General features: G+C 36.8%; 3 protein-coding genes across 7 annotated transcripts in view; 2 read left to right on the top strand and 1 right to left on the bottom strand.

Annotated features, from left to right (window-relative positions):
* The window catches only part of LOC138133353 (uncharacterized), a 175259-nt gene that overhangs the window by 48287 nt on the left and 109017 nt on the right, over positions 1-17955 (bottom strand). The window lies entirely within an intron of this gene.
* LOC138133240 (prolactin-releasing peptide receptor-like) overlaps positions 513-17955 on the top strand; it is a 59635-nt gene continuing 42192 nt past the window's right edge. Inside the window, exon 1 of the mRNA XM_069051100.1 lies at positions 513-613. The gene's annotated coding sequence lies outside the window, so the exon portion shown is untranslated. The remainder of the gene's footprint in view (positions 614-17955) is intronic.
* Positions 6312-7980, top strand: LOC138134685 (uncharacterized). Its single transcript, XM_069053094.1, has 3 exons — positions 6312-6969; positions 7025-7157; positions 7213-7980. Exons 1-3 carry the CDS (start codon positions 6575-6577, stop codon positions 7978-7980), a joined length of 1296 nt encoding a protein of 431 aa, XP_068909195.1. The 5' UTR covers positions 6312-6574.

Genomic DNA, 17955 nt, shown 5'->3' with positions numbered 1-17955 from the left:
CGCCCAGGCGCTCGTCGTGGGTGGAGACGCAAATAGAGACGACAGTTTTTAGACTTGTTTCTTAAATTGACTCGTTACCAATTCGGGTGGGATCAAATCGTAATTGGAAGGGTTTAGAACGCCACTTTTAATTCATGCGGATAAAGTCGAAGCCGTTTTGGTAATAACGTGGCCCACACACACGATCGATATGCAGACGTTGATGTCACTCTTATTATTGATAAGTTTACAAGTTTGTCAGGTGGTGTAAACTCGATACAATAATACTACGCAGGTGTTGGATTATTTATGAATGAACAAACTGTTATGATACGGTCGAGAGGGTTGAATTTGACATTTCGCCAAGGCTGAAGTGTGACGGTTTATTTTATTTTCTTTCAAACTAAACGTTTTACTTGGCACTAGCAAAGATAGTGTTTTGTCTGTCTTCGTCAAGCATGTCATAATATTCTTCCATCGCTGTTGGCCACATTGTTTATTTTAGTTTCATCACCTGCACAGACCTCTGTAGCATTTCTTGAGCCGTAATACTTTTGTTTATTGTTTCCTTCAGATATTTTATTGGCACAAATCGGGAGACTTTGGAGGCCATGGAAACCTCGACACATACCGAGTAAGTCGATCAATTCGTTTCATGTCTTGAACTGTGCAATAAAAACATTTTTTTTTTTTGCTACTTTAAAGCAAAGATGTAACGGGCCTTCAAATAAATTTATATTTAGAGTAACCTATGGAAATTCAATTGTTTGCAACATTTTTCCAGCGTAGAAAATGACACAAGAAACGATTGACATTTTAACGAAATAAAATTAGGTTAGAAAATATTTTTAATTTTTGTAGTGCATTTTCCCTATTCCCCTTCCAGGGAATATGACAATATGAAATTGGGAAAAAGCTTACTATGTAACCTGTGTAACTCTGGACAATACATAATTGGTTACCTACAAAAATTATTTTACACTGTTAACAGAATTAGAATGTCGCCTACGCCTACTCTAAATATATATTTATTTGAAGGCCCGATATAATGAAGTAAGTAAAAAAGTTGATTATTTGAACATTTTTTTCTATTAAGATTTTTCTCTTCTTTTTTATGTAAAACTTGAAAAAAAAAAGAAATGCTGGATGTGCCTCAGGAATTTTTATTAAGTTTTTTTGATACATCTATATGATGTATACACTTTTTATTCGACGATTTAAATAATATCCGAGAACTTTGATCCTTTTTTTTTAAGGAGAATGAAATGAAGAAATTAGATTACGCCATTTTTAATATTAATCACGAAAATGGCGAAAATAGGGTACATGTCCGGAAATTTTTTCATTTTCTCTTTGTTCGACTTTATCGTAGTGGATTCAATAAGAATCGTTTGTCTTATTTTATTTATATCTGTTGGAGAAATGGTGGATGCGCCGGGAACATTTTTCACTAATAACTCTACTCTGATACTCTAAATAAAATCTAAAAACAGTAGTTGTTAAAACCTGTAGAAAGTTCTTCCTGCTAATGATGAATGTCGCCAAATCGTGGTCAAGCGGTTATAAATGTGTTTTTTTTTTTGTTAGGTTGGCTACATAGGTATTTTGTTTTATGTGGGCGGCGTACAAAAAATAGTTATTTACATAAAAGTCAGGAAAATCTCACATTACTGACGAGGAGCTAAATTGAAATACGAGGCACCTTGTGCCGAATATCTTAAAGCTCCGACGTGTTTTATATTAAATTTTTCCGGAAATCGTAAAAAAGACGAAATTTACAAATTTTAGACATTTTTTTTTTTACAAATTCCACAAAAATCAAGTTTGTCAATTTGTTGGCAACTATAGTTACAAAGTAAAAAACATCGAAAAAATGTATTTTGCGTGTTGTAAAGTCTTTACAGTACTAGTCCCGAAAATGTTGTTTCCAAGACTATTTCCGGGAAAAACAAATAAAATAAGGTTGCCATTATCACTCTTTATTTTTTTTAAATGGTTTATTTTCGACACGGATTACAAAATGAAAATTAATTCACGTTATTAAAACTTGTTTTTATCATTCTGTTAAATCTCCATATCGATTATTCACAACACTAAATTTCCAAAACTCTAACCTAAAAAATGAAAAAATGAAGGGATGATATGTTGTCAATGAGGAGACTTGCCAATTGTTCAGGGATGCCAACCCACGCAATTTACTAAATACGCACGATTCATCAAATATGTTTTATAATTTTGTTGTCTATAAAGACATTATACAGGGTGTATCCGAATTCGACCGACAAACTTTCAGGGCAGATTCTACGATCAAAAATAAGCATAAAACTCTTAATACAGATGGGGCCAAAACGCTTAGTTTGTGAGATAATCAACAAAAACGTAAAAACAATTGCGATCTGAATTCCTTGGATTTTATGGGGTTATCTGTGCATTGAACAGGGAGGCGAAATTTTGACAATTTTTGTAAATTGTACATGGCTCCTTTTTATGTTTGTACGTTTCATCAAAAAATTCCACTCGATTCCTTTTCTTGCTGGTAGAACGTTTTAGTCGATTAACTCGCAAACTAAACATTTTTGACCCCATATGGTTAAGAGTTTTATGCTTATTTTTGATCATAGAATCTGCTCTGAAAGTTTGTCGGTCGAATTCGGATGCACCCTGTATAAATAAGATTTGAAGAATGCTTTATAGATTTTTACCATGGAGAATCACATGAAGAAACCAATTTTATCTGTCTTTAGTTCCATTTATGAAAATATGAAATGTAACTGAACTGACAACCTGAATAAGATCTAAGAACGGGTCTTCTGTTGTCAGTGGACGAGATCTAAAAGTTGAATGTTCCAAATTTGTGATGGAAATGCGATGAAGAAATCATATTATTGCACTTATCTTCATTATCAATCAGAAAAATTATCGTTTGTAGAAATGGTGGGTGCGGAGACATTTTTTTCATAAATTCTATCAACATTTTTACAGTAAGCGGCTTACTCAAACGTCTGAAAACGGCATTAGTAGATTTTATCGTCAAGAACTTGTTAATTTATTTATTTTTCACTTTAGTATAATTGCATGATAACTCCTAGGATACGAAATACGTAAACATGTCCATAACAACCGGGGCATAATACAGGGCGTAATAAGAATAAGCGGACGTAATTGATTCATAACGCCCTCATCAATTCATAATTGCAAAGATGCCAATTTTTTTTTTTTAAAGAACACGTAGTGAAAAATAAAATCTTGTATGCACCACGGCGTCACCGAATGATTACGCCCATCGAACGATATCCATCTCTCGGGCTAAAGCCCTCGAGTTGAATTCATCGTTCTCCGGGCGTAATCATCGTTGTAACGCCCTTGGTGCATAAATAGCTAATTTAATTACGCACAAAAATTATTAACAATATTTGCAGAAATCCATATTATGTCCAATTCTTTTTTTATTATTGTTTGGATATCTTTATTGCATGACGACCTAAATAGGATGTAAAAAATGTGTTTTGTAGATTTTTATTGAGGTAAATTGGATTCATAAATTTTATGACAGTGAATTCGAAGAATAAATTACATTTATTTTATCTTCAATGTCAATCACGAACGTCGGAATAATTAATGTCTGCAGAAATCAAATACAATCGGAAAGTTTTTCAATAATATTTTCGAGGTCAGCAAAATTGCGATTGGTAGATTCTTCGTAATTAATTCAATATACTGGGTGGTGCGCGTGAATCAAAGGCGAATAATGAATTCTATGTTTTATTGAGACGCACTAGATATTTGCCGATCTCTCGCATACAAAAATGACTTACGCTTGCTCTACTGTCAAGCTCTGAATTGCAAGTGAAACTTATTCTAAAACTAGCACTATTATACAGGGTGTTTTCGAAGTTGAGACGTTCCTTTTAACATTTGATAGTATACGTTGTTCTAAAGAGTTTTAGCCAAAATCACCTTAATAAAATGTGTACGGCAATGAAGATACAATAAGTTAATTTTTTTGAAGTTTTTGAAACCGGTCCTGCTCAAATTTGCGCTAATTTGTTAGAAATTAGAATTGACAAAAAAAATCAAACGATCATGGACTTCAATCAAAAATACTGTCAGAGTTGATATCTAATTAGTCGGAATGGCTTTATCATTACGAAAATAATGAGCTCACAGATTGTTGCTAATGCATGGGCAATGTTATCAAGTTATCACGTTATCAGAATGCAACTGCAGCGTCCAGAGAGTACGCAGAGCGATTTCCAGAGAGGACCGGACTCAAAATTTTAGAAAACCATAAAAATATACAATCAATGATCTCCGCTAATACAAACATTTTACTAAGAAGATTTAGGCTAAAATTCTTAAGAATAATGTATAGTACATGTCACAAGGAATGCATCAACTTCGAAAACACCCTGTATAACTAAGAGGCGGGGAGTAGGGTGGCAGATGGCCGACGCCTCAAGCCAAGTTCAGGTAAACTGAACACTGGGTGCCCCAAAATTCACGGAACAGCAGTGCGTTTTTAAGTAGTCATTAATATATCAGGTAAAAATGTTTAAAAAAATCAATCTTCTTTTTTATAGACGATGTGGACTTATTCGTTACACTAAATTTAAATTTAAAAACATTCTCTGTATCCCAATAGTCTGCAAATATTGGGTGATTCAAAATGATTGTGGCCAAGTATGGCAACTATGTACGAAAATTTATGTGGCAACTGTGTGGGTTGGATAGAGTTGACATTTCTTTGACAGTTTGTAGTCGCGCAATTTTGAAAATTGTGAAATCAAAATCAAATGCATAGTCTTGATTTGAAAAATGATATAAAATGGTAAGTGGTAGCTGTCAAATGTTAAACTTACCAACTGAGAAGAGGCGGCAAGTCGATACGAATACATAAATAAGAATCAACCCCAATCTTAGATATGTGACAACCCTTTATTACCATGCATTCAGTAAAGAAGAAAAATAGTTTTGGAGTTTTTTGACATTTATCTATGTTATCTAATGGTTTAGTTAGATAAGGTTTAAAAACTGCGCCTGATAGATTTTATTCAACAAAGAATTTTAATGGTGACTTGGATAAGCCACGAAAGTTGCATTTTAAAAACTTTTATCGTGGCAAATCAAATAGAAAAATAAAATGTTTCCATCTTTAACATCAATTACGAAAACCGGAAAAGTTATTATTTGCTGAGATGTTAGATATCTTCGTTGCCAGACGTCTCGGATAAGATCCAAGAACTGAATTTTATAGATTTTATCGCAGCGAGGTCGACCAAGTCACATTTCCCTAGCCTGTTAAAGAAACGAGAAAATTATCATATGCAGAAGTGGTGAACACCCCGAGAAATATTTTTGGATTAAGTGTGTGGATGTCTTTGATGTTTAAGGAGTTAGATAACATCTGAAGACTGTCTTTTGTACAACTTTTATCTATAGTTGTTATAAATCAGAACAAATCTTGTTTTACTTTTGTCCCGACCATAAATTATTTCCAAGATTTTAGTTCCTACTGATAAAATATTTATACAGCACTCACGATTGTTTCAAATTCGGAGTATCTATGAAAATCTGACATTTTAGTTGGCAATGTTGTGATTTGGCATAATAAATCCATTTTAGGTTATAACCGAATTGCACTAAATCACCGCCGTCTTGATGATTGACATATTTTACTAAATAGATCTCCCTGGGCAAAGCTTTAATGCCTCTGATTGCTACGGCGCCACTTCTGGGGGGAATGTCACTAAATAATCATAACCTCACAAACGAATGTGATCAATTCAGTGAAGTGTCATAGAGTGTCATAGTTTAAAAGTACCGGGTGATTTTAAATGAATGTGACTTTTTTTCATAGGTTGGTAATATTGTTGGTTATTCTGCTTTTTAATGTGATAGTTGACATAAATATAGGCGTCCTCGCCTATTTGACACAATTTATTAATACATAAAATGTCAAAATGACGTACGTGCGCCAATGTGTTGATTAAGGTATCAAGTTTGCCAAAATAATTTATGAAAAATGTTCCCAACTTAAGAAAAAAAAATCACAGTAATTTAAAATCACCTGGTACCTTTAATATAATCGATTCACAATGAATGTGGATAAGGGGTGGCTGTGATTTATTTTTATCATGTTGGATAAACTGACTCAATTTTATTTCTTCTTGTCAGAAATTTGACATGAATGACATGATTGTTCCGACATTCAAATTTGAATAATGTTGTCTAATTTAATTTGATTAAAAAAAAATTTTTTTAAAAGACACCAACATCGTAAATTAAATTTATTAGACAAAGATAGCGACAAAGATCCCAGCCAATTTGACGAACTTTTCAAGTGAATACCTGTTATTTGGTAAATAATAGCTATTTACGTTACAAGACCGGTAGTAACGTTTTTATGGACGAGCTAGTGAATTACAGGTCGAGCCCGATAGGGCGAGACTTGTAAACTAGCGAGGCCATAATGCGTCTACCGGTCGTGTGACGTACAAGATTTTTTAGTATACTGAAACAATTATTATTCAACAGCAAATAGGTCATTTGGGATAATAATTTGAATAAAAAAAATTTGGCTTTGAAAAAGATTGCTATGCCTTGTTACTATGATAACAAACGATTCAACAAAATTCAGTTCATCGAAGTTTTTTTATGCGGTTTTTCATTTGCGCTGACTTCCTTCAATAAAATGAATTCTCACAAAGAAGAACCGAAGCAGGGTCAAGTTTTCTTCCCAGACCACCTTTTGAGGAAGGTAGATAGTGCGCGATCTAATTTATTGCCCCAAAAATCATCGGGAAGGTATTTGAAAGAGTACAAGGTGTTTTGCAATTGGAGACTAGGAAATAAAGTTGTTGGAATTGATGAAAGGGTAATGCTTGCCTTTTTTGAAGACCAATATCAGAATTCGAAACCCTCATGCTTGTGGTCCTATTATTCGATGATAAGGAGCTGCTTATTAATACACGAACAAGTGGATATTAAAAGGTTTGTTTCATTATTTTTTAACCTAAAATAATTACATTTATATATTAAACCATAGGTATGGAGAATTGCAGCAATATTTAAAACGAAAAACTGCGGGTTGTATGACAAAGAAATCAAAAATATTATCGCACCTTGATGTCACCAGATTTCTGAACCAAGCTGATGATGACACTTATCTACTTTTGAAGGTGATTATTAAAATCTATGTAGAACTTTTATGATGCCATTATTTCAAAATTTCAGGTTATATTAATTCTTGGTATCTTTGGAGGGTGCCGTCGGGATGAACTAATCAATCTTATCATTGATGACGTTGAAGATCACAATAATTTCATTAAGGTGTGCATTCCCAAAACAAAAACTGGAATTAGTCGTAGTTTTGTTATAACCGAAGATGAAGAAGGATGCGATCCCTGTGTTACAGTCAGAAAATACATCTCTCTGAGACCTGCCTATCTTACAAATAAGCGATTATTGATAGGATATAGAAATAAAAAGTGTGTGGCACAAGTTGTGGGAGTGCATACAGTCGGAAATGCCCCTAGAAAAATTGCAGAATATTTAGGACTCGCTGATGCCAACCAGTACACTGGACATTGCTTCCGACGTTCATCCGCTTCTCTTTTAGTGGAAGGAGGAGGAGACTTAGGAACGCTCATGACGCATGGAGGATGGAAATCAGTAAATGTTGCAAGGGGCTATGTGGAACAATCAACACGAATGAAAACTAACATTGCAAAAAAAATTATGGGGTCATTTAATGAAACTCGAGAGTTTACAACTACATCCAGTGTTAGTACCCCACACACAGCTTGTGAAACTGTAGAAACTTCGGTAGAAAATGAGAACGATCAATTTTTGGCTTCAACGAGTTGTTCATCGTCATCTTTGATAAGAACACCTAGCTTGCCAGTTTGTAAAGAGAAAAAAGCAGAAGATTTGTTATTGGCCTCTGGAAACCATTTCAAAAATCTAAGTAATTGTACATTTAATTTTTATATAGGTAAATAAAAATTAAAAACCAATAAATCTGACAAATTATTTGACATTTGCTACCGGCCGCGGTGGAAAGTAAAACGGACTAGACCATAAACATGTGTCTACCGGACTCATCGTCAAGCAGGTAGACACCTACTACCAGCACAGTATACTAAAAAAATTTAAACATCACAGTGTGATGCAGAAATTTGCCACTTACAAAACAGCGTACCTACACTATTAAAAAAATATGTGATTAGTTGGTTGCCTAATACCAGGGGCCCCGAATGTAGGAAGTTGTATCAAACATCTCCCAAACTTGCCAATTGCAGCGGACGTCTTTCCGCCCTCAAGAGTTTCCATCAATTTCCATAATCCGCGGACACGTTTACGGCCTAAGCCGTCATAATAAAATTTGTCCGTTGCATCCAACTCTTCCGCCCCGAGCCGCACAAGATAAAGCTCGGCGAACATAATACGGACTAAATAAAACCCGACTCCCCCGAGAAAAATAAAAAGTTATTCCTATAATAACAACCTTTATGTGGCTGACGAGCGCGATGCCCTCAGCGGCGCTCCCGCCCATTTGCGGATTTTTTCTTCACCTCTTAAAGCACAATGTAGGTATATTTTTTACGCCGTCTCCGACCGAAAACGTAAACATTTTAAGGTGAAACATTAGCCAGGCCAAATGAACGCGATAATGAAACGGCCTTGTGTGCTCACACCGGGTGTTTTGTAAACGGCCCCGCCCGCACAAATCTCCCTTCGGCTTTTTCAGCCCAAACAAGATTTAAATAGAAATGCGCCGCTTATTTCGCAATTCGTGCCGGGGGCCGTCCGTGAAGTGTGTGCTTGAGAGTGGAGCAGACTGGAATGATATCCCTGTTGATCCTTTTGTTTGTCGCGCTCTAATTAAATTAAGTGCAATAATCGCGTCGGCTTTTTATTAAACAAACTTCCAAGCGAAATCTCGCCTCGCGTTAGTGAATCAAGGGCTGTTTTATTGCTGTTTTGGAATAATATTGCTTTAACCTTGCTCCCCCTATGTTAATGGCGAGTCTGGCGGAGGCGCCGGGCTTGCAAATGTGTTTGCACCTTCGTCGAGAACTCCAAGATACCTCTCCTTCCTATCGATTTCGCATTTGTTTACTAATGTCGTCTGAAGGCTCTTCTTTCTACCGTTCAAAGTGTAAATCAGACGTTGCTGACCACAAGCAGCGCCGTTCCCAGCTGATGCCCATTTGATGTTATCTTGTAGATTCGACGAGATTTACTGGTGCAAAAGGGTTGCATTAGGTATGCCCGGCCTGCAACATTTACATCGCTTAACGCAGATGTTGCCACTAGGGCGTTGCATAAAGGGGATGAAACGAAATTGGATTTTTTTTTTAAATTGGTCGCACGTGGAGTGCGACTCGAATTTTCAGACGAAGTAAAAATCAACGAGATGTGAGTAGAGCTTTCGGTTTCTTGGTTTCATAATGAGGGAGAAAATCGGAGATTTGTCGGATTTGGAGTGCGCCGTGTCAACGTAAAGAGATCTCGCTTCGCTGGAGGGCTAAATAAAGTCCGTGAGATGCGTCTTGGTGAATATTTGATGATACAAACAATGAAAAAGCTTTAAATCTCGTTTCATAATAAGCGAGGAAATCTCGTTACGTTGCGGCGAAAGCACAAACCTGAAAACTACCGTCCCATTTGTGCTTGTGCAAAATCCTGTTTCAATACTCTTGCACTCTAGATGTTTTCTTGCACGCGTTCGGGGTAATTAAATGATTCAACGTATTTTTTGAAGGGCTTTTTACGGAGGATCATCTTTTTCTCGGGCTAAACCACCAACAATTTTTTGCACCACCGATTTATTGGGGCTTAACGCGCGAGATAGCCGTTTTTGCGTGAAAAAAAGGATAATTTACGATACTTCCAGGTTTAGTGTTATCGTTGTGGTAAATCCGCCAATCTAAACTAATTTTTATCAGTTGGTAGAATTCAGTATTGAGGTTCTGACAGTGAATGTTGTTTTATTTCTTTTTATTTGATTCAGAGAATTGAACAATTCGCAAAGTAAAGATAAATAAGAAAAATAATTCATTCACAATTTGCCACGGCCGCGACGTTTTTTCTTTCATAAAAACATAATCGTGCGAAAAACAAATTCTCTTTTTTACTTTAATTATCGATTTTCTTTTACCCCTGCACGTACTTGAAGATTATACGAGAGTCATTTGAAAGTTTGCGACGTAATAATGAAAGAATTCATTATCGTCTGTCTGAACTTCAATACACTAAACACCGTTCACGTTGTTTTGGCATAATGCCAGGCCATGATTTATATTCTATTGTAAACTAGTAAGACTGACAACAATGCACTAGACATTGACGCTATTCATAACCTCAAACTTAGAAAAACATAACCTAATAAAAAAAATTTGCACAGCCACCTTATTCACTTGATTTAAATCCGTCCGAGTTGTATATCTCAAAAAATTCCTTGTTGATAAGAGATTTTCCTCAGACAGTGCGGTCAAGGTACAAGAAACAATAATTACTTTAAAGATCTTGAAGAATCATTACTAAAATGCATTCACCTTGTTTTGGCATAATGGGAGGCCATGGATGCAATTTTTTTTTATGAAAGGCACTTCTACGGGAGTGTGGATTATCTTAACCAGCGGAACGGCCCGTGCTTACGCACTAAAATCAATAAAATATTGAAATTCTACGCTCATTTCCGAAATCTCTTTCTTCTTGGCTTGTGTGTTCCCGTCTATGTCTTTGTCGTTTTCTATTTTATGCTCTTTGTTGCTCAAGTTCGTCTAAATTATCCATTATTGTAATATTTTTCTTATAAAATTAATAACAGGTTTTACTGTCAAAAGGGACGTGTATAGCAACACAGTTTCGTAGGTACCGCCATATTGTGAAACGAAACGGACACCTATTTGCATTATAACGGGCCTTCAAATAAATTTATATTTAGAGCAACTTATAAAAATTCAATTGTTTGCAACATTTTTCCAGCGTAGAAAATGACACAAGAAACGTCTAACATTTTAACGAAATAAAATTAGGTTAAAAAATATTTTTAATTTTTGTAGTGCATTCTCCCTATTCCCCCTCCACGGAATATGACAATATGAAATTTGGAAAAAGCTTACTATGTAACCTGTGTAACTCCGGACAATAATAATTGGTTACCTACAAAAATTACTTTACACTGTTAACAGAATTAGAATGTCGTCTACGCCTACTCTAAATATATATTTATTTGAAGGCCCGATAGTATTAAAGATTAAAGATGCAAAACATACCTTTTGGGGTGACAAAGAAAGAGGATCCCGACAGTTGATCAGTAGAAATTTTTCCGGACAAAAGATCTCTGTAGAATATCATCTCTTCGAAACAACCCTTATCTTCCTGGATTTCTCTGTACCTTCCAGAATCTCTCCACATCTCCCCGGAATCTCGCTTTATCTTCCAAAGATCTCCCTGTAACTCCTGTTAACTTCCATGGATTTCCTATTTGAAATTTTTCTACATCTTTCTCGGATCTCTCTGTACTTCCTGCAGACTTTTTCATATGTCCCTCTGATTTTCGAGTGTCTCTCCCAGAACTCCCTGTATCTTTCATGGACCTCTTCGTATCTCCTTAATTCTCCCTGGAGTTCCCTTGGATCTCCTATTCTGGATTTTTCTGCATCTCCCTCGGATCTCTTTGTATCTTCCATGCATCTCCCCTGAATTTTTCTGTATGTCCCTTTAACTTCCTAAGATCTCGTATTTCGGCTTTTTCTACATTTTTCCCGGATCTCCTGTATTTCACAAGGACCTCTTTGTCTTACATGGGGCCTTCTGTATCTTCTTGAATTTCCTATTCCACCACCCTATCTCCGTATCTCCCTGTATCTTCCCCAGATTGCTCTGTAAATCACCTGTACTCACCTCTGTACGTCTTGCCTCCATCTTTCTGCATCTCTCGCGGATCTGTCTGTATCTTCCAATAGATCACTTCATATTTTCCATGGATTTTTCCTTGTTTTCCTGGATCCCCCCCGATTTCCCTGTACCTCCCAAGATCTCTCCCGGTCTCTCCGGAATCTTCCTCTATCTTCGTGTAATCTCTCTGTATCATCCATGGATCTCCCTGTAACTCACATAGATCTCCTGTCCCACAGCTCATTGCAGCTTCCGCTGATCTCCCCCGGATATTCCTGAATCTTCCATGGATCTCCTTCGAATTTTTCTGTATATCCTGTTAACTTCTTCAGATTTTCTATTTCGAATCTTTCTTCATTTTTCTCGGATCTCTCTGTACTTCGTAGAGACCATATTTCCCTCTGATTTTCAAGTGTCTCTCCCAGATCTCCCTGTATATTCCATGGAACTCTTCACATCTCCTTAGATTTCCCTGGAGATCCCTTGAATGTCCTGTTCTGGATCTTTCTGTAGCTCCCTCGGACCTCCTGCATTTCACACGGATCTCTTTATACTTTGTATAGATTTTTTTATTTCCCTCTGATCTTTGAGTATCTCTAAAAAATCTCTCTGTATCTCTCATGTATCTCTTAGAATCCCCCTTGAATTTTTACCCTGTAACTCTTCAGGATCGTATTCCGGATCTTTCTGTATTTTTCCCTTATCTTCGAGAATTTCTCACCCTTGGATCTTTCTCCATCTCGTGATTTCTCTGTAATTCCCTTGGATTTCCCGTCCCCCACTCTTGTCTCTCCCGGATCTTCCTGTATCTCCTCCGAAACTCTTTGGGTCTTACATGAGTCTTTCCGTATCTTCCTTGTATCTTCCCCAGATTGCTCTGTAAATCACATGGATCTCCTGTACCCACCTCTGTACATCTTCCCTCCATCTTTCTGCGTCTCTCACGGATCTGCCTTTATCTTCCTTTTGATCACATTATATCTTCCATGGATTTCTCTTTGTCTTTCTAGATCTTCCACGAATTTCCCTCTACCTCCCTGTAATTTCCTTGGATCACTTGTATCATCTCTCTCTATCTTTCATGAACCTTTCGGTAACTTCTTCAATTCCCTGTTCTTCATCTCTGCATCTCCTTCCGATCCCCTTGCATCTCTCCCAGATCACCCTGTATTTCTCCCGGATATCTTCGTATCTCCTTGCAGTCCCTTGCAGTATCGTTTCATTGTTTTCACTCCTGATGTGTTAAAAATCTATGTAGTAACTTTTTTTAAATGATCTAAAAAGTCTTGAGTAATTTTCTATTCGAGTGCTTTTTAGACTCATTGTTACCAACGCTACAGTCATCTTGCGGTTGGCAGGAAATGTTCGTTCATGTTTAAGTTCTTAGACACGCCACTGACATTTATTTTCCAGATGGCGAACTTTTGAAATTTCATGAATTTTGTTCGTTTTTCTCTTTGGTAAATAATTTAATCGAGTCAAGTTAATTTACTTTCTCGGTGGGTAAGTTCTGAGTTCATTTCGTGTAAAAGTGGGATTAATGAGCTCGACGACAGTATTTAATCAGTCAATAAAAAAAGATCCGCTGGTGACGTCCTCCAGAAGGCGTTCGCCATTTGCAAGATACAATCTCTGGGAACAAACAAAAGTCTGGATGAAGAGATATTGGCTTTGTGAAGTTTCCCCTATGCTCCCGGCCTGATAAACCCATTCATCATCCTGTAGCGAAAATGTCTCCGTCACGCGTCCAATTTGATCGTGCGGTTGAAATTTTTACATTTAATTATTTTTACTTAAGTGTGTATTCCCGAGGGCAAGTCTCCCGTTTTCTTCATGAATAAGTTTACATTCGCAATCCCTCCTAGGAATCTCGTCTTATAAATTTTAGATGATTGCTAGTGCAGTCACTATTCGTGAAGGAGCCGGGGCTAGGTAATTTCCGTGAGCACACAAGCTTTTGTTGTCCCGAAATCGTCATTTAAATGTTAATGAGTCTGCCTGACTACAAACTTAATATTTTTAACGATCGGCACAATCAAGCCTATTAAAAAGTTACTTCCGCGGGGCACGTTTAATTTTGCATTAAAACTTTCCCAAGCGTCGCCTCTAATTTAATTGAAAGACATTTAAAATCCTTAAATCACTTTTTAATGTCCTAATAAAATTGAATTTTTACGCTGCCGCCGCGCCGTTCCAAACAGGCGATCGGACTGGATCCCGAAGTGCTGCTGCAGAAGTGTTGTTTGATCTTAGCCGAGTGTTTTTCACTCGATGAATCAGCGAAAAAGGTGAAATCAATTGCCGTTAATGTCCGACGTTACATTCGAACGTTTATGGGGTGGTTTCCGCAAGTAGGACGAACATCTGGGACTTTTTCGCGATTAAAATCCAACAGCTGCAGAATCGATCGGTCATTGTGACCGGTTTAATCATGATTTAGCCGCGAAAATAATTCTGGATTGATTCATTAAGAGAGACACCATTAATATGGATTAGGCGACATCGGCTCCTGAATATTTAGATCTAATTGATCTTAAGGGTAAAAATTGGGCCGCGGTTCTCCGTTTCGAATAATTGCCCCCAAGGACATTGTCATTTACTGAACATGATACCGCTGCTTTTATTCTAATTGGAAAAGATGTTCTCCATTTTTTATCTCTGAACGCCATGTCTTTACAATTCCAGAATACTACCCTTTGCATCGTATTTGTGAGGGGCGTTGGTAACATTGAATACCGCTTCAAAAAACAACGTGTGTGCTTGAATTGTAATTTATGCAACAAGTAGTGCTTTTTCTACACTGAACGGAACATTTGACATCACGAGCCGCGACGAATGTGGCAATTCCACGAGCGAAAATAAAAACTTCATGCATGAGTTACATATAGCGTTTTTTGTACTTTTTTGACCCTCTGCAGTTCGAAAAACAATCAAGATCAAAACACAAATCTAACATTTGATAACTGCAAATGTTTTCAATGCACTCTTATGATTTCTCTATTTCAGTACAGATTTCTTCACGCTTTTTACTTTCTCTCACTATCACTCTAAACATGTTTTACTAACCAAAATTACTAAAATAGAGTACCTACAATTTTTTTGACAGTCATAGAAATAGTAATTTGTGTATCAAGGCTAAAAAGTACATCTTTTTCGTCCGAGTTTTCTGGAAAAATTACAAATTTATTTTATATCTACCTTTTTCAAATACAGTCGCGAGCAATAAATTTTGGTCGTCAAGGTCATTCTTTGACGCAATCGAAAATGCTCCATTGTAAAACAGTCGTAAATATCCTAACCTATCATCATGTTGTATGTCATTAATTGTCATTTTTTTCTCAATTTTTTGACACTTTGTTGACGTGGGCATAATCAGGCAGGAAAATTTCTTAAATTTGTGACAATCTAACCAAATTTTGAAATGACATTGACGACCAAAATTTATTTCTCGCGACAGTACATATCTATATAAATTTATTAATACATATTAACCATTTTTTTATAGTATGTATTTGTTATCAGCTTGCCAATAAAACGAGAAATTTACTATTTGCAATACAATTACATAGTTATTTACATAATTTATTTATCGGTTTTGTCGGTCTTGTTGCTAACTTACTAAACAGGCCAACAGATGGCGCCACGGTCAGTGTCCGAAAAATGGTTACTTTTCGTCCGCTTATGAGTACGTAAAATCACTCTTTTCATTAAGGGTGTCTAAAAAAGTTATTTCATTGTTTCTGCAGCACGTGTCTTCATTTCCTTAATTTTGCGGAACTGGTTCAAGAAAACAAGTTGCCAACTGTTGATTAGCTAAAACTTTTCATTAATGAATTGCATAAACGTTGTTAAATAATTATGAAGAAGACTGAGGAAAATAAAAAAAATATTACTGAAGTAGTGTATTATTATGGCAAAGGATTTTTATCATTTGGACCCGAATGTAAGTTGCACGAGCACAGCGAGGGCAATAATTACACGAGGGACGTAAAACCACTTTTGATGATTTGATTGCAAGAATTTGCATATTTCTGCACTTTAAGTGAAACACCAACCCATTCGACTGTGTAAAGAACCAACAATGTCTCTTCTTCGCTGTTGCAACTTCAATTTTAACAAGAAACAGTTCCACCCTTGATAAATAATTTCTGGATATTACACCAATAATTGTGTTTACTACAGGAATCAATACCGCACACGAATAATCTTTTTACAAAACACCAATCACTGACAATATTTATCGATCTTTACCTTGTGACCTTATTCGATAAGCTGTACCTCGCAGTTTTTTGTTTTTACTTGGCAATCAACCAAATGCACTTCTGAGCGTTCGGTGTTACTCAAGACGTGGTAACGATGTGTGAAGGTTTTATAAGCTGGAACTGACAAGGCCACTCTTGAGATATTTTTTTTCAGCAAGTTAGATTCTTGCACGGTGGCTCAAGTCATGATAATTTACATTTCACCCCGCGATCGCATTAAACTGATGAAACCTCATAAGGGACTAGTAATTTTCCAAACTCGTCCATGTCGTTTCTGATTTGTAATTACAGCCATGAAAGGCGGAGTCGGGGTGCAATTAAAATCTGCTGCAAGGACAACATTTTACACGATCAAAGAGCAACGCAGGTTCGATGTTATTGATGTTACAACCGCACGACAATATTACAATATTTGATGTATGTATGCAAAGCGTGTAATGTTTTCAATTTGTCATTAGTCGTGTGATACATTGATTGCGTCACATTGTAATTACCATCATCAGCGAACGTTTCCATCCAAATTTATAGAGCCACGACGCTCCGGGAATAATAATGCCTCCAGGTTTACATTAAAAAAGTGTAAACAACAGGTATGAAATACGACCCTGCTAGGTTGTAAGTTTTATGTATGTGTTTAGGACCGGCCAATTTACAAATTTCTCTTGTGTTTTACACCGTCGAGTAAATTGTGGTGTTGATGTAACGGCACACTTTCGCACCCCTTGACACACAAAATAAGTGATTTTTTTCCGGCAAGCTTTCAAGTGGAGACGGACTCGTTCCTGCTCCAGCAGGACAAAGAAGATTACGAACTAATCGGTTTAGTTAAGATGACTATTCCGTTTCTCATCTCGTGTAATCATAACATTGCAGGGATCAGCGCAAGCAGAATGAATTCGTTCCATTACTGCGAACCTTGAGGTTTCTGTTTCTCGCCCAATTTACCCAATTCTGGTAGTCAGATCAGTATTAACTAGATCGGTAATCTCTTCATCTGTATAAACCGCGTCGTTATCCGCAGGCTTCCCTCCAGCGACGCTATTTCACCCCATGCCACTCTTTTTTTCTCCCCATTAGCGCACCCTGGAAACTAGACGAGGCGACATATTTTAAACACTTAACACTTAATCGCTTCACTTGAGTCGCACTGGTGTTCTTCAATTATAACAAACTAATGTTTCTGACAGGTTCGTGTTCGACAGCTTCGAAATTATTCAAATTCGAAAGTCAAAAACAGTTCCCCTAGATGGCGCAGTTAAGTTGGTATCTCGATGACGGTTTTGCATAAGAGATTTGATACAGCAATACATTTTGAATCTAATTCAAGACTCCAACGTCGACGAATTCTAACGCCTGGTATTAATTTGTTTGGCAGGAAATTACCGCGCAACAATTTTGAGGTTATGTGTGAATTCTTGACATGTGACGTAACTCATCATGATCAAGCTGTGGGAGCCATCAAGCTTGAAAATTGAGCTAAATGAGATGGAAATTCAATACGATAAATTACTGTTGATGATTTTTATAGTCACCAGTTGGTCACGGAAGTGGCACACAATTGATCAATTGGAACATTGATCCGACGCGAACAGCTTCACAATACGCTTGTCATTAACTGTGGACACATTTAAAGTGAGTCCACCAAGAGAGCTGTCGTGGAAGTTAACCCAAATACATTGAAAACAACCCACTGGTCGACTACCGGAGGCGTATCAGCCACCCCCCGTTAATATTCAATCGTATCGAGATGGCTTTTGCATTTCAAAATTTTTTATCAGACCTGTCTCGACCAAAGCAGAGTTCTGGA

This window comes from Tenebrio molitor, chromosome 1 (genome assembly GCF_963966145.1).
Source record: "Tenebrio molitor chromosome 1, icTenMoli1.1, whole genome shotgun sequence".
NCBI classification, from domain to species: Eukaryota; Metazoa; Arthropoda; class Insecta; order Coleoptera; family Tenebrionidae; genus Tenebrio; species Tenebrio molitor.
Note: the sequence above shows the minus strand (reverse complement) of the source record. Positions and strands in the feature narration are given on the sequence as shown.